Here is a 21044-nt window from a genome sequence, read left to right as displayed (position 1 = left end):
TTTCAAATTTTCATAGATGTGCTCGGCCTATATTGATTTTCAAGCTTTAAATTTTATAATTAAAAATAAAAATATATTAAAGCTTTCACAAAAATTTCCAATATTGAAATCACTTATCTCGATACAATTTGAAAGTGCTTTGCTTTTAATTATTTATGGTCTAGGCTTTACCTCACATGTACTTAATGCTAGTTTGAAGTCTTATACACAATTATTCTCTTGCTAAGTCTAATCTCTATGTAATTACGTGTTATAGGACAGGACCAAAGGGATTAATTTACTATTACATGTTTGACGAGGGTATATCTGGGAAAATATAAAATAGTGGCGAATTTTTAGTTATAGAGAGAGAAAGTGTCTTGGTCCCTGAATTTAACCGACCACTGAAAAAACGGTCGGGAAGGACGGGACCGCCGGATTCCGGCCGGCATCGCCTCTTCCCAAGACAAAAGCTAATTACTCTTACCCCGACCTAACCCTCACTTAACTCAACCATGGTTAGTTTCCCTGCCCTGCAGATCTGACCCCTGGTTAACTTCTGTGGGGTTAGCAGGAGGCTATGGTACGGTGTCCCCCACCACATAGAGAGAGAAACAAAGACAACAGAAAGTGGAGAGAGCGAGTGTATTTTAGAGAGAGAGTGGACAGAGTAGAGAGAGAGTGGACAGAGTAGAGAGAGAAGGGGTTTTAGAGGGAGGGAGGGAGGGAGAGGTTTTTTAGAGAGAGAGAGAGAGGGGTGGAGTTATTTGCAGCAGGTGTGTTCCTAAAGGTGGGGGCTAAATTTAGGAACGCCGCTAAACATAGGGGAAGAGATGGGGGTAGTCGATGATGGAGGTGGGGGCATGGCTATGACAAATGGATTGTAGGGCACCGAGGTTCTTATCCATGGGTTATTGAACTTTCCCATAATAGCACAGCCCTCTTTATCTATCTCCATCTCTGTTTCTGTCTCTACCTCTATTTCTACCTCTGGTTCTAAGGGTTTTGGTGTAGGGTTTTGCTCTGAGATCACTGCAATTTTCTCTCTCTAGGTATCTTTTTGTGGTCTGGCGTTCGGGAGATGGGTTCATGTGGCGAGGGCTTGAAGGGATTGTGCCCTAGAGTTAATGGTAGCAGTGGTGGTGATGGTCTTTCAAATGTTAGCAGTGAACCTAGTGGGGGTTTTCGAGGTAACTTTCGTTTCAGGATAATCATTTCATGTATTTCCCTTGTATTTCACCTGATTTATTTGCTTGCTCGTTTGCTCTTCTGTCCTTTTTTTTTTTTTGGTAATTTTCACTGTTTGTTTGGTGATCTGTACTATTAATTAGTTTGCGGTATGCTGAATACGTTAGTGTTCTCTGGTTTTTTCATGGCGTCTTGGCCATGTGAATGGTGTTTGAGGGTTTATGGCTGCTTTGATGTTTGCTTTCATGGAGTTGCTTTAGTTGGGCCATTTACGGTCATTTCTTTTATTGGCATTTTTGAGTTAGAGTACCCGTAACAAGGGTTTTTCTGATTCGATTGCATTTTGCGCCTTAAAGAGGATTAGTGCCTTGTTTTTTTTTTTCTGTGGGTTATGTTGCTTCCATGTGAGCTATAATGTTTTTTCTGGTTTCGTTTTTTTTCTCTTTTTTTTTTTTTTGCAGGGCATATTTTTTTTTTTTTGTGTTATTTTTGTTTTGTTTAAGAAGGTTGCAGTACCCATAAGTAAAGGCTAGTTTGTTCCTAGAGAAAAAATTGGCCTTGCATGATCCTTTTTAGGGCTTTATGTGGGGCTTATTTGTGGGTTTTGTGCTCCTCTTTGTGTCAGGATGCCCTCGTGCCTAGCCTTGCATCACTCTGTTCAACGTTATTTTGGGTTTTGCACTGATCATCCTGCTTAACTGTTTTGTATTCTGTCATAATGTAATTTGAAGTTGAACTTCTGTTTCTGAAGGAAATGGTAAAATTCGATTAGGTTTAGGATACATGCATGTCGATTATTTGGGTTTTCTATGGTTTTGCTTGAGTAAGCCCTATTGTAGGGATTTGCCTGTGTCTTGAAATTGGTTGTTTGAAGAAATGGGAAAAGTACACCATATGTCTGTGTTATATGTTATATGATACGCCATGGTGATATCCGTGGTCTGTTCCCTTAATGGATGCTGGAGACTAATTGTGGTTCCTGATTCTGGTGTGGACATTCACCTATATTGTACCATATACCACACATAGCTGATGTATGGTACATTTTCCTTCAAGGAAGAATGGAAGAGATACACCATTAATACAGGGGACTATTCAGTTTCTTTTGGGGTGGTTTATTGCTTGAAATATATCACGATGTAGGGATCTTGTCATTCTCCTGTTGCTTAGTTTCGAGGTTTGATGTTCTGTTAGGGTATTTGTTGGTTTTCACAAGAGGTAAATCTTCACATGAACATAGATCCCTTATTGAAGGGGCATTGGTTAATTTGTATTACTGTTTACTATTTTTGCAAAGATCATTTGACGATCCTGTTTTTTTTCTCTGATTTAGTTTTATTAGATAAGGTCCAATTTACTTTGAGATATTTGAAAAATTTCATTACATATTTATGAGTGGACATGTGTTGTTTCCTTGAACTCTAGTTATAAGTAGTACCCTGAATGCTAAGATTAGTCTTTGCCATATCAACGTGCATCCAAAATTCAATCAAGGTACTTTTGTTCAATGACTCTGGCCCATTATCTGTGTGAGGTGCTTATTTTGTAAAATCCTGCAATTGTTGCAGATGTTACCCCATATTGTTACCCAATTTGGGGAAGACTCTCTTCCTGAGTACAGTATTTGTTATACCTTTCTGTTTTGGAAGTGATTATTTTTTCTCTTGTTTCAGATGCAAATGATGGTCTCTATACGGAGCTCTGGCATGCTTGTGCTGGTCCACTTGTTACTGTTCCTCAAATGGGGGATAAGGTCTTTTACTTCCCTCAAGGTCATACTGAACAGGTAATCAGTCCTCTTTCCCTGCTATTTTCATGACTGATATCGCAACTTCCCTTAATTTTTTTTTTCACACTGCATATGTGTAGTGGCTGATTGCAAGTGTGGTTTAATTTGGATTCAAACCCTTCAGAATGAATGCATCTTTTTGCCATGCGCACTCCTGTATCTCATTTGATTGGAACGCTCTGCATCCTGAACTGGTTGAATCCAAAACTGATATATATAAATGTTAATGTTCATGTGGTTTACTTTGGAATCTTTTTGGTCGCATTATGGGCAGGTTGAGAAATCCACAAATCAGGGTGCTGATCAGCCTATGCCTAACTACGATCTGCCATCCAAGATCCTTTGCAGGGTGGTGAATGTCTGGCTAAAGGTATTTTGGCACAAGCATCATTGTGGGGTTGCTCCCTCTTTAGGTTCATGATGATTTCTCCTTCACTCTCTCTGTTTTGCTAAAATTGAGAATTTTTCTCCCTCTCTCTCATCTTCAAGATTAATTTGATTGCTTACCAATCTTTAACAAGTATATAGTTGTTGGGATCTTGTTGACAATTGCAATCACCTGGCTTAGGCTTATGAATGATTATTTCGGTCAAATTGTTGCAGTGTCTTCTGATAAATCAAGATGACTCACTGCATTTTCTTCTCCCCTCAAAAAAGGAGGAAATATTGCTTGCAATATATTTTGTTCATTTTCCTTTCTTTCCTTAGTCTCCATTCCCAATGACTTGGACCCTTTGTCATGCCTATTTGTTTATGTTTGCTTTGTGAGTTTTCTTGTGTTCGTAGTTTGCTCATTGGTTGTTCTTTTTGCTGGATTGTCTGGCAGGCTGAAACTGATACTGATGAGGTTTATGCTCAACTCACCTTGATTCCTGAGCCAAATGTAAGAGCACCATCTAAATTTACTTAAAAAAAAAAAAACATTACACTCTTTCCTGTTATTACTATTATTTTTTTAACATGTCCTTCATTTAGCAGACTGAAATTTATAGATCCCAGTGTATTTTTCATTTCAAAGGGGGTTTATTTGAATTGTCAATTTCTGTTTTTTATTTCTGGTATCAGCAAGATGAGACTACTCTGGAGAAGGAGACAGTGCAATCACCCCCTCGACGGCCACATGTTTATTCCTTCTGTAAAACCCTGACTGCTTCTGACACCAGCACACATGGTGGATTTTCTGTTTTGAGGCGACATGCCGAGGAATGTCTCCCTCGCCTGGTATGCCCTTTTTGAATTTCTGGACATGTTCTCAAGGTTTTACTTTCTCTGATTCAAGCAGTCTTTTTGAGACAATTCCAGAATTTCAATTTCTTTGAATTAAAGTTAGTTTTAGGTTTTCTTTCTAAGCAGTTTAATGCAGCAGTGCTTCTCAAAACAGCAAGAAGAGAATCATTTCATGGAATTTCTAGATGCCTGAATTTTTTCTTTATTTGCCAATGGTGTTTGATACTCCTCTATCCTATCATTTAGAAACTCATGGGATGTCTCTCCTATTTTTTCTGGGAATCCTATGTACGTTTTAATCTTTTCCATTTCGTAGCTTTATGATGGAAGTGTTTGAAGTTAGTTATCTGCCTGACTAGTCGCATGCTGTTATTTCAGGACATGTCTCAGCAACCTCCTACCCAGGATTTAGTGGCAAAAGATTTGCATGGGGTTGAGTGGCGCTTCCGCCACATATTTCGTGGTAAGTTATTTTCTTCCTTTTTCTTTACCACTTTTTATTTTTTATTTTTTTTAATGTTTACCATGTGACATCTCAAGAGCCGCTTGCATTGGATTTCCGGGGTTCTCTAATTGTTTTATCTTTTCAAGTTTTGCTTGTTAGTGTTGAGTGTGGACCTGTTAATGTTGTTAGTTTTGTACTTTGCTGACTGTACTATGACCTTCCCAAAGTTTGATTTGTCTTTATGATCAAGTTGTGTTGGAGGAAAAGTGGTATTTCTTTAATAGTTTTTGTGTTGATTTTGATTGTTCATTCTTGGCATTTATATTAGCTCGATTTTTACTCGGTCTTCCCATTTAAAGATTTCCTTTATTCTTTCTTCCAGGTCAGCCCAGAAGGCACTTGCTAACGACCGGATGGAGTGGATTTGTGAGCTCAAAGAGGCTTGTTGCTGGAGATGCTTTTATCTTTCTCAGGTTAGGAAAAATCTTGTGTTTTTATGAATGGGATGTATATTGTACTCCAATGAGTTATGATACTGTAGTCTGTTGGTACATCACTGTTCAACAAAATGATGGATGGTGATGGCAAGAGAGCGGAAGCCACCATTAAGGTCATACCCTCTGGCATTCCCCTCTCACCCTTCATCTGTCACCAGCCATCACTTCGATGGATGGTGCAACTTGATGGACTTTGGTTTCTATTCTAGATTGAATTGTATTGATACATATTTGTATACAAGTATCTTTTCTTTAATTGTGCTTTTTATCTGTTACTCGTTTATAAAATTACTTACATGCACCTTTAACAATATTTGTGTGTAGAGCTATATCTTTACTGGCATATTTGTCTCGTCTGACAAAAAAATTGGTTGTTTTTGTAGGGGAGAAAATGGAGAGCTTCGAGTTGGGGTGAGGCGAGCTCTGAGGCAGCAGAACAACATGCCCACTTCAGTGATATCAAGCCACAGCATGCACCTTGGTGTGCTAGCCACAGCCATGCATGCCTTTTCTACTGGAACTATGTTCAGCGTCTATTACAGGCCAAGGTAAACAATTATATGTTTTTTTCTTATTCTTCTTTTATTTTGCAAGTGTGGGTGTAAATAAGATCTATTTTGTGAAATTTGAAGCATTATGTTGTAATTATAGGATTTGAGTGTTCTATTTTTTTTGGTATATAAGCTCTGTATTTTTTCTAAAGTGTTATATAGAATATAGGTTTTTGCTATATCCTTTGAGTGTTTTGTTTTTTATGTAAATAAGCTCCATTTTTCTGAAATTGGAAAACAATTTGTTTTACTAATGAAAGTTGCCGCCCTTAGTTTTAGTTGTTTCCGGTCAATGGCCAATATATTTGTGTAAGTAATGTCGGATGGTGTTTTCGTTGAATAGAGAATTGAGTTTAGGAAGAGGAATTTAGTGGCATGAGACGTGATAGATTGAAGTGGATATAAGAGAGGAAAGCTTGGAGTAAGGATGAGTGATTTCAAGGATGTGAAGAGAGAAAATAGGTATTTGGTAGATGTTGAAAGAGAATTTGTTGGAAGAGTGTGTTAGAAGGGATGGTCATCTAGTGAGAATAATTAAAACCATGTCAAAACTCATTTGAGCATATTAGGTATTTGGATTTAGGCCAGCAATACTTGTATTTTAGTTTGTAAATATTAATAATAAGTTGTTGCATCCCAGCTGCATTTCTGGGTGGTATATGTTTGTATTGGTGTTTCCTATTTTATTTGCTGGTTCTATCTCTGCATAATCTGCGGCTGAGATTGTTGGTCTTGTTATTCTTCTATTGCAGAACAAGCCCTTCTGAGTTTGTCATACCTTATGATCAGTATATGGAGTCTGTCAAAAATAACTATTCAATTGGAATGAGGTTCAGGATGAGATTTGAGGGCGAGGAAACCCCAGAGCAAAGGTAAAGGCTGCATTTATTAGTTTGTTTTTTTAATATGAAAAGACTTTTTTTTTTTAATGTGAAAGATTAATGTTCTAATTACTCATGAAGCAATTATTATTTTCTTATTTCATGTTCTTTTCAGATTCACGGGAACGATTGTGGGGGTTGAAGACTACGATTCTAATAGATGGCCTGCTTCAAAATGGAGATGTCTAAAAGTATACAAATGCATCTTAAATATTTAATGCATACGTATGGCTCACAAGTTATGAAATTGATAAATGTGAATGTACGTGTGGGTGATGCATACCTTCCGCGTGCAAGTATGCATGCGCTATTGATTGGCTTACTTTGTTGAGGCATTCATAGTAAATAATAAATCCCACTATCTAGACTTTCGATATAAATAAATTAAGGGAGTGTATACAAGGAGACGATTTACCTTTGATATATGGAGGTCACAATTATTACAACCATCCGATGTGAAATTTGATAGCTTAGGTGTGTTTCAAAGTTCGAGAATTTTTTTTTTTTGAAGTTCTAGCTTGGTCAGTGGAATAAATGCAGCCATCTAAACTCGCATCCAATGGTCAAGATTAATTGGGATCACCTTGCACCAAAGATAAATGGTCTCATTGCATACTTACCCAAAATTTAATCCTTTGATGAATGTTTAGAACGTGGTAGATTTACTTGATGTCTATAACTTGTTCCTGTCTGAAGTTCGGAAAAGGAGAAAAATAAAAAGAACAGCTCATTAATAATGCTGAATTACCTAGAAGAGTCCTTATGGATGAACTCTGCACCATACCCTAAAATAGGAGTGCTAGTTCTTTTATAAATGCTCTTTTTCTTGATGCTTGAAATATGATCGCTGATTTCACTATGCTCACTCTCTCTCTCTCTCTCTTATTCTTTGTGTGTGTGTGTGTGTGACCATGCATGTGCACTTTAATAGTTTCTCTTTAATGAGAACTAGGTGTTTTGGTCATTTGATGCAGGTGCAATGGGATGAGCAATCATCTGTTGAACGGCCACTTAGAGTGTCTCCATGGAAAATTGAGCCATCTGCTGCTCCAACTGCTATTAATCCCCCACCCATTCCCAGAGCCAAGCGCCCCCGTACTAATGTCCCTTCACCCTCAGATGTTTCACATCTCAGCAGAGAAGGTATATTTTTCTCCTCAAAGTGCTACTACACATGCCACTCTGTCGGTTTCAAAAAAAAAAAAGAAGAAATATCACAATCTTACTCAATTTAATTCTCATATCTTCCTTTTGCTTCCTGTATTAATATATTGACCTGAAAATTCTCAAGTTATGACATGAAAAGAAATCTTATCACTTGGGTTCTGTATACTTATTTTAAGATGCTTCTACAAGTGTGATGAGAATAAAAATCCCATTACCATGTATCTTGTTCTTTTCTTGGTTTTATTTTCAACCCTTTTCTGTCATGAATCTAACATCTAGGACACCATCTTCAATTGACTATGTTTTTGGTGTTAATTTCCAGGCCTGCCCAGGGGTATGACTGAACATTCCCAGCTGCCAAGGTATCCAGGGGTCTTGCAAGGTCAAGAAGGCATGGCCTTGGTGGGAGGACCTTTCTCCTCTGGCACTAACAACCCTCAAAGTCATCAAAAGTCATCGATGTGGGCTCCACCTCTCCTCCCACCCAAGGAGGACCCCTACCCTCATCCCCCTCATCCAAACTGGATGTCACTTTTACGAAGTGAATCACCATTTACAGACAAAAATCCACCAAGCCACTGGGCGCTATCTCCATTTCCCGGTGAGAAGGCATGGCCCCCATTGGGCCCAACCCTCTTGGTGGGGCGAGAGGATCAAAAGCCATTGGGAGGGGGCCTCCAATCTGGGGGTTGCAAGTTGTTTGGGATCAACTTGTTTGAGCATCAGACAGAAGTGGCTTCTCCCGGGATTGCTGGGTTTCCAAGCAGGGGGCAGCAGCAGGTGGTGTTGAGGACCCCACCTCCAGTTGGGTTGGAGGGAGATCAGGTGTCAGAACAATCAAAGGGTGGGGGAAAGTCTGTGGACACTGGGAGTGACACTGATAGGCCCTTACCTCCTAAGGCTCAGAGTGCCTCCACTAGAAGCTGCACAAAGGTAAATGACTCTCTATACACACACACAAACACATACATATTCTCTCTCTCTCTCTGTATGTGTGTATGTGCACATGCGAAAGAAGATTACTGGCTTGTGGGACACTTCACTCTGTCCGATAAAACCCTTTGAGACCCCCAATTTTAGGGATCTAATTTCTTTGAGCTAGCAGCAATCTCAAAAAAAAAAAATCCTGAATTTAATAATGTATTTGCATGGAAAAATATCTACTCAAAAGGTTGAACAGAGATTGTCGAACTTTTGTAGAGTGAAATTGGAGTGTTCAAGACCTTAAATCCTTTTTTTCATTAAAGTAATTTCTGTTTCTTTTTGGTGGATCTCAAAATTTCTGATTGAAAATTTTCCCCAGCTGCTCCTGATCCCGGTCCTGCTCCCAACGAGAGTGTGTATATATATATATATATATATATATATATATATATATATATATATATATATGTATTTATCCGTGTAGAGAATTTAATACAAAAGATTAACAAAATGGTGGCTAGAGAAACTTGTGTTTTGCTATTAAATTTTGGGGGAAATATCATAACGATACATGGATCGATTGCATAGATTGTTTCTGCTGATGGCTGACGCAGAAATATGTGGAATGAGGAATGAGCTCTTATTTTTATTACGAATGGCTATTTTTTTCTTAGTGTTATGGGATGATTGGGGCGTTTTTTTTGGTAATAGACGAGTCTTAATTTTTTGGCTTGGTAAATGGATTGTTCGTCTTGGCACTTTTTTATAATTCTCCGGTTCGGTAAAAAATGGTGGCCTTCTTTTGTTCTATAGGTACTCAGTTAAAACATGTTGCTTTAGCCCATGTGTTCAAATGTTCTTCTAAAGTTTTAGCTAGCGTGGATGGTTAATGCCATGTATTGTGGAAATTAATGTTCCGAGTACTTATGTTTGTGTATGTATTTTTCTTGGGAATGGTTTTGTTATGATGGTCTGGTTCTCTCTTGAGGTAGTGATACTTTTAATAAATGTTATTGGTTTGAAGGTTCACATGCAGGGTAATGCTTTAGGGAGATCTGTGGACCTGACAAAATTCAAGGGTTATAAAGATCTGGTGGCAGAACTGGATCGCATGTTTGGGTTCGAGGGGGAGCTGATGGATCCCATGAAGGGGTGGCAGGTTGTGTACACTGATGATGAAGGAGACATGATGCTGGTTGGGGATGACCCATGGCAGTAAGTTCCCTATTTTGGTGTATACTTTTGTTTCCTGTATGGAGATATCGGGCTTGATTGAAGAGGTTTAACCTTGAGTGAAATTGCGATTTAGGTTTGACAGAGAAGCTTGTGCTTGTTTAAAGTTGGGTTTTGAGCTATTGATGTGCATGGGTGTGTGTGTGTGAGAGAGAGGGAGCTATTGATGTGCATGTGGTTCGGTTCTGGGGCTGACAGCTTTTTTATCTTCGAGGCGCTACAGGGAATTCTGCGTCATGGTGCGCAAGATTTACATATACACTCGAGAGGAAGTTCAGAGGATGAGACCCCGTTCAATGAGCCAGAAAGGCCATGATGTCGGTGACCACACACACGAAACTGTGTCGACCCCCAAGGAAACTGCGAGTTCTGATGCCAGGAACTGCTAGCTCTCTTTCCCCCTCTTACTCTAGGGCCAGCCAGGCGGTTTTGAAAAGATTTTGGCTGGCCATGCCTCCTGGTTTCTTAGCGTGGATGAAATTCCAGTTTTGCAAGGGTTGTTAGTTTGGTACATGCGCGTGTTTCTTATCATTCACCGGCCAGTATTTTACAGGAAGGGACTTTTTTCCTTTTTCTTTCTCTGTAACCAACCAAAATTCCATATGTATGGAAATATATATGTGCATATAAATTAATGCTTTGCGGCGGACTTCGATGCTTTTTTATTGTTATTTTTTATTTTACTTATTTTGGGGGTGTAGACTCGGGTGTTTCATTTTTTCTCTTTTTTGGGGTGTTGGGCCTTGCTTTCCCAAGGACAAATTTAACAAATTACCCATGAGAGATTGAACTGTCAACATTTTTACCCATTCGTAGCGATTGATGGTTATTTAGAAATTGAAGAAAAAAAAATCAAGAGAATGCTAACTAGTTGAGAAATCATTCTCAAAATTTTAGGATTTGGTAATCTCAAGCTCGAAAATGATGATTATGAAATTTCATTTTTCAAAAAGTTGTAATGAGGCTTATTGAGTTTTTTTTCGGCCATCCATTTGGCGCTTTTGTTGAGGCAGTTTGCTTTGACGTTGACCTCTGGAATGGGCGCTGGATACTAGCTTAACCTGCCGTCTCACCATAATTGGGTGTAGTAAGAGATGGGTTTTATTGGGTAGCGGTGTATAAGTCGATTGCTTATGGTTACTTTTCCTTAATCAAGGTCCGATGAATAGATTTAACGGTGATAAACAACATGGTCCCTTTACAGCTATTACTGTGATCATGGCTTGCTTTAGTATTGATTACCGTTTAGTGGGGCCAATAATTACCGTCTAGTATTTGTTGCAGTGGTTCGACTGAATTATAGAAAGAAAAAATAGAAGGAATAGGTGAAAAACATAGAATATACTTAGTAAAAAAATGCAACCTAGTTTGTCAGTCCATCGGATCAAGAAAGCCCATTTGATTAGCTTAAATCAATCAATTTTGATAGGCATTTAATTAGCTTTGTTTTTACTTTAGACTAGATTAGTAAAAGCATTAGTATACAGTCGAGCTGACCAGTGTTGTGGGGTCTTGGCAACATGGGTTTTTATAGAATAAACCATTTACTTTTGGTACAAGGAGTTTGTAATTAATCTTGTCAGCTAGATTTTGATATTTCCCAAGCCAAATTGATAGCTAAGTGATAAGAATAATTGTGATCTCATTGTAACAAATATAAATGATTCCCTAGTATATAATCCTTTTAAATTTTGGAAAAGTATACAAAGAGTACTTGAGATTAAATTCAAAGCCCAATTTTTTTTTTGAACTTCGTGACATACCTTAAACCGTCCAACTGGATATCTAAGGCCTTCAATTATTTGTGACCTATTTGTTCTAAAGATAAATAGTCTTCTAGTAAACAATCCCTTAAATTTTCCTTACCAAATATTTAGATAAAAAAGCACCACAAAAATGGTTATAGAAAGCCATGAAAGAGTGAGGGAAATTCCCTAATCCTTCTTTCCTTACGTGATAGATCAAGTGTGTCATAGACGTGCTCATTTGCATTTTATTATTTAGGGAAAGCGTGGTGGGGGTTCGGCCGGACTAAATCTAGAGGAAAGTCTAGGCGGCTTGTCCCAGAGCTGCCAAATGAGGATTCTGGCTAGGGTTAGAGCTCAGCCCATTACCGCCTTTACATAAATAAGTTTTTATGTAGATTTAGAATATACAAATAAGGGATTGTATACTATGAGAGTATTTATTTTGGTACATGGAGGTCACAATTAATTTTGGCCATTGGATGTGAAATCCAATGGATGAAAATTTGTCACAACATTCGAAATATTTTATTTTGAACTTTGTGTCCAAGCAATGACTAATCATTAAACTTTGTGTCCAAGCAATGACTAATCATTAACACCCAATTTCAAATCTAACAGTTAATAATGATTGTGACCTCCTTGTATCAGAAGCAGTGATTTTAAAAAGTGATGGGTTGGCACGGAATCGCTCGGTCGGACTTGAGAATCGGTCACCCCGTTCCGATTTTGCGTATATATAGGACAACGGCCGAGCTTGACGGTTTCGCACAATAAAACGATGATTCTCTACAGTAAAATGGCGATCCGGACCCCCGATTCACCGATCTAAACCAATTTTTTGGGTGCCCGATTCAAGTCATCAATCCTTTTTAAAAATGGTCTAGATAATTTATTAAAAGAAACTTGTTTCATGCAGGCTGGACCGCATTTCTACATACGCAGTCGAGAAAGTGTAAACACCCATCTTAAAGATGGGTGCAAGTAGGTGTTTCATCTAAAAACAATGGAAATTAACAATCCAAATGTTTTATTACTTGAATTATTATTTCTAGCCTCTAAAATTTACTTATTTGTTCATGTTCATGATCTCCAAGTTAGATATTGCAAATACTTGTAAATTAAGTCTTAAAATCCATCTCAAAAATAGATTATTAAGAGGCCCGCATTTCTACATATGCGGGCATGGGCTGTTTAGAAACCGGGTCCTTTATTAAAAGGGTGCGGTTTGTATAGAGCCTAGGCTTTAAACAATCAAATTAGAGCCTACCTTCAAATAGTGTTGAAAAAAGTCGTTTCAATACTAGAAATCGTTGCGATAGCTTTAAAATATATTTTCATTTTTATTTATAAAGTTTAAAGCTTCGAAAATAGTATAGATCGATAGATCTATAAAAACTTGAAAATCTTGAAAATTGGAGGTCCAAAAATATGGTACAATATACACTATTTTCAAAACTTGAAATCCATTTTTTTTCCCATGTCTATGCATCTTGATTTCGAGATGATCAATTTGAGGATATTTTGGCAGCAAAACGACCCTTTATAGTGAACATTTTGAGATAGGCTCAAATTTGATTGTTTAGAGCATATGCTATCTATAAACTTTTGGAAAATTATTGCTAATATACCTATATTTTAAAAAAATTAGAAAAAAAAACACCCAACTTTTCAAAACCTGGCCTACACCTTTTTTCTCCATTTTTGCAATTTTTCGGACAAAAATGCCTTTTACGGTAGTCTTCCTACCATAATGTCATGATAGAATTACTATACTTATAGTACCGTAATTACAAACAAATATTATGGTACTTAGAGTATCGTAATACTGTAAAAATATATTACGATACACGTTGTACCTTAATACAAGAAAACATTTTTACGGTAGTTTGATTACCGTGTCTTATAAAATGTATTAGGTACTCGTACTCGTAATACGTCCTAGTTGTTATAAACCCCATAAACCCTAAGAACCCAAAACCCCCATTGTATTGGAAGAAATAATGAGTGAGAACAGAGTGAAAATCGTTTTACACTTTGGTAGATTTTTCAATAGGAAACCTAATGGAAGTATTTTTTATGACAGTGGGGACGTAAACGTTATAGTTTTTAAGGGAATCTCATCATTTGAATAAGTCAAGGATCACTTGTCAAAAGTATCAAATTATGCCCCAAAGTACCATGACTATTAGGTATATTGACCCAGGGTTATCAAATAATATGATACGTACTGATGATGATGATGACATTGCCAATATGATGGAAGCGGTTTCTCCCATTATTATGTATGTATCAAAAGTCTGAATACCAACCACCAACAATGCCCGATAATGATCCATCAAGATTGGTCATGTAAGAAGTTTGCAATGAAAATCATTAATTTTCTTATTTGTCAATTTTTTGTTATGAGTTAAGATAATTCAAACTTGTCTTGTTTTTTTTTTTCTGCAGCATATCCCGACCAAAGCAAGTACGTCACAGTGAATGTGCTGCTGGCATAGGCGTACAATATGAGCATGAATTAGAAATCGAACGGTATATGGATGACATTGATCCGATAGAAAGCCCCATGAGGATTAATAGCTACGAAGTTGTACTTCAAGATGGTCAAGAATTTGATGACATAGAGGCATGTCGTAATCATCTTATTGATTATGTCATATCACAAAACTTCAATATGAAATTCATAAACAGCGAGAGGAGACGTATATGAGCAAAGTGTGCTGCAGATGGTTGTTCGTGGCAAGTGCGTTGTTGGAGGGCTAATACAACAAACTTCTTCAGGGTGAAGAAATTGATAAACGTGTACTCATGTGCTGGGGGAATAAGTAGGGTTCATCAGCCACTTGCTCAGAGCAGCTGGTTGGCAAACTAGATCAAAGACCGATTGAGTGATATGCCCAATCTTATATCTAGGGATGTGGTTAATGATATACAAAGTGAACACGGTGTCATGTTATCGTACCAACAAGCATGGCGGGGCAAAGAGGTTGCATAACGGATAAATGAGGGTTCCCACGTGAAGTCATACGAAGATCTCGCTAAATATCTTCATAAGATCCGAGTCACTAACCTTGGAACCTTAACCATCATTCAAACAGATGATCATGATAGGTTTGAGCGTATCTTTATAGGCAATCGTCCATATTTGTATGGATTTCTTTTTGGTTGTAGGCCACTAATAGGATTAGATGAGACATTTTTGAAGGAAAGATACAAAGGGATATTATTGGCTGCAGCTGGGATAAATGCGAATGAAAATATTGTTCCTATAACATATACAATGGTTTAGAGTGAAAATACACTAAGTTGGCCTTGGTTCTTAGAGCTTCTGAATGAGCAATTTTTCGAGGGGCCTGGTTTGCCAGCATTGATTATTATCTCAGATCGTCAGAAAGGGTTGTAAGCCACAATTGAAACACTATTTCCAAGCAGTGAACAAGGCTATTGTATGAAACACCTTGCTGTTAATTTCAAAAAGGCATATAGAAATTCGGCGCTCACAAAGATTTATTGGAAAGCTGCACGTACATTGTATATATCAGACTTCGATGAGTACATGGAAAAGATTAAGAGTGCAAATGCTGAGGCCTATGACTAGATCATGTTACAGCTTCTGAAATATTGGGCAAACACTCATTTTAAGGGGTGTAGATATAATCATCTGACATCGAATATCTCTGAATCATTTAATCAGTGGATATTACAAGCTCAAGAGAAGCCTCTTATTAAACTCCTTGAATGCCTAAGGGTTAAGCTCATGGGAGGATTTTCAAAGAAGATGGCTATGTCCTTAGAATGGAGTGAAGTTCTTATACTGAAAGCCCAAAAGGTAATAGACATGAGGAGGGATAAATCCAGATTCCTTCATATAGTCACATGGGCACATGATGGAATGTATGAGATCAATGTGGATAAGATTTATGCTATTAATCTGATGACTCATACGTGCAGTTGTAGCGTGTAACAGGTAAGTGCGTTGCCGTGCAGTGATCCAATCGTTGCTATAGATTATAGGCATGAAGATGTTACAAATTATTGCGGCGTTTATTTCACAGTTCAAATGTACCGTAGGGCATATTCCCTTCCCTTCAACTCAATGCCTGATGTACTAGAGTTGTCAGATATTGCGTATACAATTGTAATGCTGCCAGCTGTAAGGCGAACCGCAGGTCGGCCAAAGAAATGTCATAGGCAAATAGAGTACAAAGAGATTATGCCTCTTAAGTGTAGTCAATGCGGGATTATGGGCCTTTGTAACTATTACGGTCATACAAAGACCGTAATGGTCACAAAGTGCATTACGTTACTAAGAGTACCGTAATGATTTTTGTTTTATTTTTTAATAATATTGTTGCTATTTATTTGAGTCCATATGCTGCTTTTCTGTGATTGTAGCATCAACCCCATTTTCTGTGATTGTAGCATCATGTAACTAGTCAGGCCTTAAACATCTTGTTACTTCCATGTAATCTCCACCTTGCATTGCTTATCCATTTTTAACCTGATGATCTCTTTGCGTACGGGAGGGAGGGGCACCACATCATAAGTTTTGTAGTTACAGGACTCGTAATTCTTGAATAGTGTGTGTGTGTGTATATATATATAAACATAAATTAAGTACTAAGAGTACCGTAGTGTGATGTACCTAATCAATATTTGAACCCTGAGTTGTATTTATACTTATAAACCATTTGTACCCTTTAAGACCATTGGACCTTGAAAGCAATTCACATACAAATAAAACTTTTCATATAAAATAATATAGGCACTAATGATCTCTTATACAGATTAAGTACTACTGGCCTCATTACAACAAATAAAACCATACATCCAGCCATGTACACATCATGAATACTTTCGTTGCATTGGCAGCTTCTCGATCCACAATGGTAACTGTAACTCTGTATTAGAGCTGCTTTGCTGCTGTGAGCTGCTCTGCTGCTGTGAGCTGCTCTCTTCCCGTCTTGCAACTCGAGGACGCAATTGCCATCTGGGCTCCTCTGGTTGAATCGGTGTGGGGATGGGTTGTGTATTACTTGGTCCCTCATCTGGTCGAGAAGGATGTCATACTGGCACGTTGTCATCCATCTCATCATTTAGCTTAAATTCCTTAGATACTTCTTCCTCTGCAACATCTAAGTCATATATTTTAAGTATATGTAATGCTTCTTCGGCTAGGTCCTAATTTCTTGAATCACAACCTTCACGTGAACGTTTAGTTGCATGGCTAATGTCTCTAGGCTGCATTAAGTCATATGAAATTAGATTATTGAGACTTCTAAATTGCATTAAGTTATATGAAATATGAAAATAAATTATTACCATTCTATCTTCATCGTTATAACCTCGAGGTGCATATTTGGAGGGATAGTTTCTAAAAAGATTATGGATCAGGGGCTTAGTTCTTTGTTTGTACTACTCGATGTATTCTCGTGTCGGCTTCCCATTGTACATATCTTCATTTCCTTGACAAAAATAATCTAAGCGGTTCGTCCACATATCGATTTCATCTCTAAGCTCATCTCCACAGTTGTCATACTTCTTCCCCCTTCTCTCCCTCCACTCCCACTGTAAGGGATTTGCTGGTATCCCTTGGTGACGTCCAAATTGCTGGAGCACATGATCCAGCATATACCCTTCACAGATGTGTCCACATATAAGGTATGTGCGACACAAAGCAATCTCACAGACACGAAGCCCATAATCTATCCTATGCACTTTTGTCATGCCCCAAGATTTATAACATTCCTGAGGAACAACAGACTATTCTTATACTAGGAAAAATTCAAATTCCTATTAATATATATAGTAACAAAACAAAATTTTTTATTAATTAAAATTGTACAAAGTTTGCTCACAACTGGTATTAACATGAAGTCTAGGTATACATCTGTTGATAGAACAAAAACTTACAGTGGTGAAGTTAAACAAAAGTTACAAAGGAGAATTTAGTCATGACATGACTATATCTTCTTCACAAGCTGGTCCCGATGTGCATTTAACTATGAGACTGCAATTACCTTGAAAAATATTTACCATAGTTTGGTGAGTTTGGCTACTCAGTAAGTGATCATCATGGTCGTAAAAATAATCATGGTTGGAAGATATAAACATTTTCTAAGTAATGTAAATTAAAAAAAACAATATGAGGAGGAGCTTTGCGAACAAAAACATTTACGAATAACAATTTCACTTTTCACAAATCTACAGTTAAACATAATCCAAATGAAGGAAACGCATGGAAACATTTTCATAAAAATGCATAATTCAAAAGAATTCACAAAATACCCTATTGGCGTCCCAAGTAGGTCACCTATATACCCCATCAGCATCCTGAGAGGTCCAAACAATCCCTGCAGGTCCAAACGTACCTCACCGGCGTACCTGATGAGTCCAAATAGCCCCTACTGGATAGGTCTAAACAATCACTGTAGGTTCAAACATACCTCACCGGCGTCCCGGACGAGTCAAAATAGTCCCTACCGGCATAATCGGATAGGTCCTAACAATCCCTGCAGATCCGATCATACATCACCGGCGTCCCGAATGAGTCAAAATAGTCTCTACCGGCATAACTGGATAGGTCTTAACGATCCCTACAGGTTCACTTATACTCAAATTATATCTGAAACTCTTTAAAAACAGAAAACAGCAACATCATATATACAAACTATTATTGAAATCATTAACATGAATTCACTTGAAGCAATTTAAACAATCACTTTCATTAAAATATATGTAAGTAGCCAGTAAAACATTTTGGGAAATAATTTTAGAAAAGTAGTAGTTCAGAAAGACATTCTTGAAATGTAACATGATAGACAATCTAATATCAATAGCAAAACTCTTATGGAAATCCAAAATTAAATACGGAATTATCACAATTTAGGGAATTGCCAATTCGTAAATAATCGTTTCATAGGCAATACTACAAGTGCAGAAATATCAATTTTTTAAATAATGAGGCAGTCATTTGCACATGAATTTTACAATATCTAAATATTAAAAAACAGTCGAAAGAAATCTCACAATTTTACGAAAAGCAAAAATATCACATTTATTTCTAATAATTTTACAGTATCTAAAATTCTCTAACAATAGACAAGAAAAATAAATTTATTTCTAAGAATTTACAGCATTTAAAATTTCTAACATAGATAAAATATCACAATTTTATTAAAAAGATTATTTTTCGAGACAACGAGGTCACTTACACATAAAACTTATAAAATAAATATGATGGACCGAAATATTACTATTTTAAAACCAAACTATTTTTCAAGAGGATGATGTCACTTACTGTTGCTCATCAGATTTGATTCATCTGAACCACATCTAGGTTTGGACCTTCAAAAATGGACTAAGAGATTCAAGTCCTAGAGTCCCTAAATATACACCAAATTGAATGATGAATATCCAACCCTCTATAATTAAGAAAATTCCATATTATTTAGAGAGAGGGTTTTCAAGCATAGGCTCCAAATTTTCAAAAGAAAAAACTATAACCACTTACCTATGTTTTACTTTGTGCGGTTATTGCTCTTGCCATTTTATTTTCTTTGGCGGAACTAACCTTTGGATTTCCTGTTACCTCATTACCTATACGTATATAAGAGAGATGAACTCTTTGTAACACCTCATCAAAAGAGTTGTCAATGGAGAATCGAAAGGGGGCATGTATTTTGGCACGTAATAAGTAAAAGTCATCCATATGAAAAGTTAAGAAAAGAAAAAGATGGTGGACCTAAGGTCCACCCAAATAGAGATGGGTTGTTCGAATATTTAGTAATATTATGACTTTTGAAGTATTTTAAGAAAAGCTAAAAGAGTGGTCTCTATCGTGCATTATTATCACAAGGAACTTTTACTCAAAATTATTTCTGGATATATATATTTAATTTATTATTATTATTATTTTTGTCAGTTCCAAAAATTTCGGGCCGGTCGTTACATTCTTCACCCCTTAAAAAAATTTAGTCCTCTAAATTTTGTACCTGATTATTGAAAAAGATAGGGATATTTTTCTCTGATTTCGTCTTCTTGTTCCCAAGTCGACTTCTTTATTGAATGGCACTGCCATAATATATGGACCAAAGGAATCTCCTTGTTGCACAATACTTGTACCCTCTTATCCAGTATCAAAATTGCCTGCTGAATGAAAGATAGGTCCTTCCTGAGACATGGGATGGGTCGGGCTGATATTTTCGTAATGAAGATACATGGAAGACATTATGGACGTTTGCCAATTCGGGTGGTAGGCAAGTCTATAAGTGATACCTCCGACTCTCTCCAGGATTTCAAAGGGTCCGATGTAGCGGGGGCTCAGCTTTCCTTTCTTGCCGAATCTCATGATGCCCTTTATTGATGAGGTCTTTAGGAAAACTCAATCACGTTCCTCAAATTCAAGGTCTCTCCGTTGGTTATCGACATAACTCTTTTGTCGACTCTGAGCTGTCCTGAGCCTTTCTCAAATTAATGCTATCTTATCTGAGGTTACCTGGACGATTTTCGGCCCCAAAAGCTTTCTTTCACCAACCTCGTCCCAACAGATGGGTGACCTGCATTTCCTTTCGTACATGGCTTCATATGATGCCATTTGAATACTGGCTTGGAAGCTATTATTATAAGCAAACTCAATCAGGGGTAAAAGGTCATCCCAGCTTCCTGTAAAGTCAATGACACAAGCCCTTAGCATAACTTCCAAGGTCTGGATGGTCCTCTCCGATTGTCCATTAGTTTGGGGGTGAAAGACAGTGCTAAAGGTGAGTCTAGTCCCCATGGCTGACTGTAGCCTAACCCAAAATTTAGATGTAAACCGAGTGTCCGTATCCAATACAATATTGAGCGGAACTCCATGTAACCGCACTATTTCCTTAATGTACAACTGGGCTAGTCGATCCAAAGTGTAAGTCATGAGAATCGGTAGAAAGTGGGTCAGCTGGTCTACAATGACCCAAATGCTGTCATGCCCTGAATTTGTTCTAGGCAAGACAGAGACAAAATCCATAGAGATGTGCTCCCACTTCCACTCTGGCACGAGTAAAGGCTGCAACAACCCAACAGGCCTTTGATGCTCATCTTTTACTTGCTGGCATGTTAGGCACTTAGACACAAATAGTGCTACCTCTTTTTTCATATCATTCCACCAAAAGGTTTTCTTTAGGTCCTGATACATTTTAATACTTTTGGGATGTATAATATAGCGGGAGTGATGTGCTTCTTCCAAGATAAATCTTTTCACACTCTCATCATTCGGAACACAAATCCGACATTTGAATCTCAACAAATCATCAATGCTTATAGAGAATTCATCATTTTTTTCGCAACATCACATCTTCTACAATTTTTATAAGGTAAAGGTCCTCATTTTGTGCCGACCGAATCTGTTGAATTAATTGGGGTTCTGCCTTAATGT

At 37.5% G+C, this 21044-nt stretch overlaps 1 protein-coding gene across 7 annotated transcripts; it reads left to right on the top strand.

Moving 5' to 3' along the window:
• The first annotated feature begins 611 nt into the window (after positions 1–611).
• On the top strand, positions 612–10540 carry LOC18445191 (auxin response factor 2). Of its 7 annotated transcripts, none has more exons than XM_011629098.3 (15): positions 612–769; positions 1032–1169; positions 2841–2953; positions 3231–3326; positions 3783–3839; positions 4022–4177; positions 4562–4646; positions 5011–5101; positions 5509–5673; positions 6429–6548; positions 6673–6748; positions 7532–7700; positions 8047–8657; positions 9673–9863; positions 10096–10540. In XM_011629098.3, exons 2-15 carry the CDS (start codon positions 1061–1063, stop codon positions 10268–10270), a joined length of 2214 nt encoding a protein of 737 aa, XP_011627400.1. In that variant the 5' UTR covers positions 612–769; positions 1032–1060; the 3' UTR covers positions 10271–10540.
• Positions 10541–21044: the final 10504 nt, after the last annotated feature.

This window comes from Amborella trichopoda, chromosome 2 (assembly GCF_054954075.1).
Source record: "Amborella trichopoda isolate Santa Cruz 75 chromosome 2, AtrichopodaSantaCruz75HAP2 v2.0, whole genome shotgun sequence".
In the NCBI taxonomy this organism is placed as follows: Eukaryota; Viridiplantae; Streptophyta; class Magnoliopsida; order Amborellales; family Amborellaceae; genus Amborella; species Amborella trichopoda.
Note: the sequence above shows the minus strand (reverse complement) of the source record. Positions and strands in the feature narration are given on the sequence as shown.

Excerpts from the sequence above, each read along its gene's own strand:
- LOC18445191 (XM_011629096.3), top strand. The coding sequence starts at position 856 with ATGGATTGTAGGGCACCGAGGTTCTTATCCATGG. Across the intron at positions 3,327-3,782 it reads TGGTGAATGTCTGGCTAAAG|GCTGAAACTGATACTGATGA; the intron begins GTATTTTGGCAC and ends ATTGTCTGGCAG. Across the intron at positions 8,658-9,672 it reads CCACTAGAAGCTGCACAAAG|GTTCACATGCAGGGTAATGC; the intron begins GTAAATGACTCT and ends ATTGGTTTGAAG.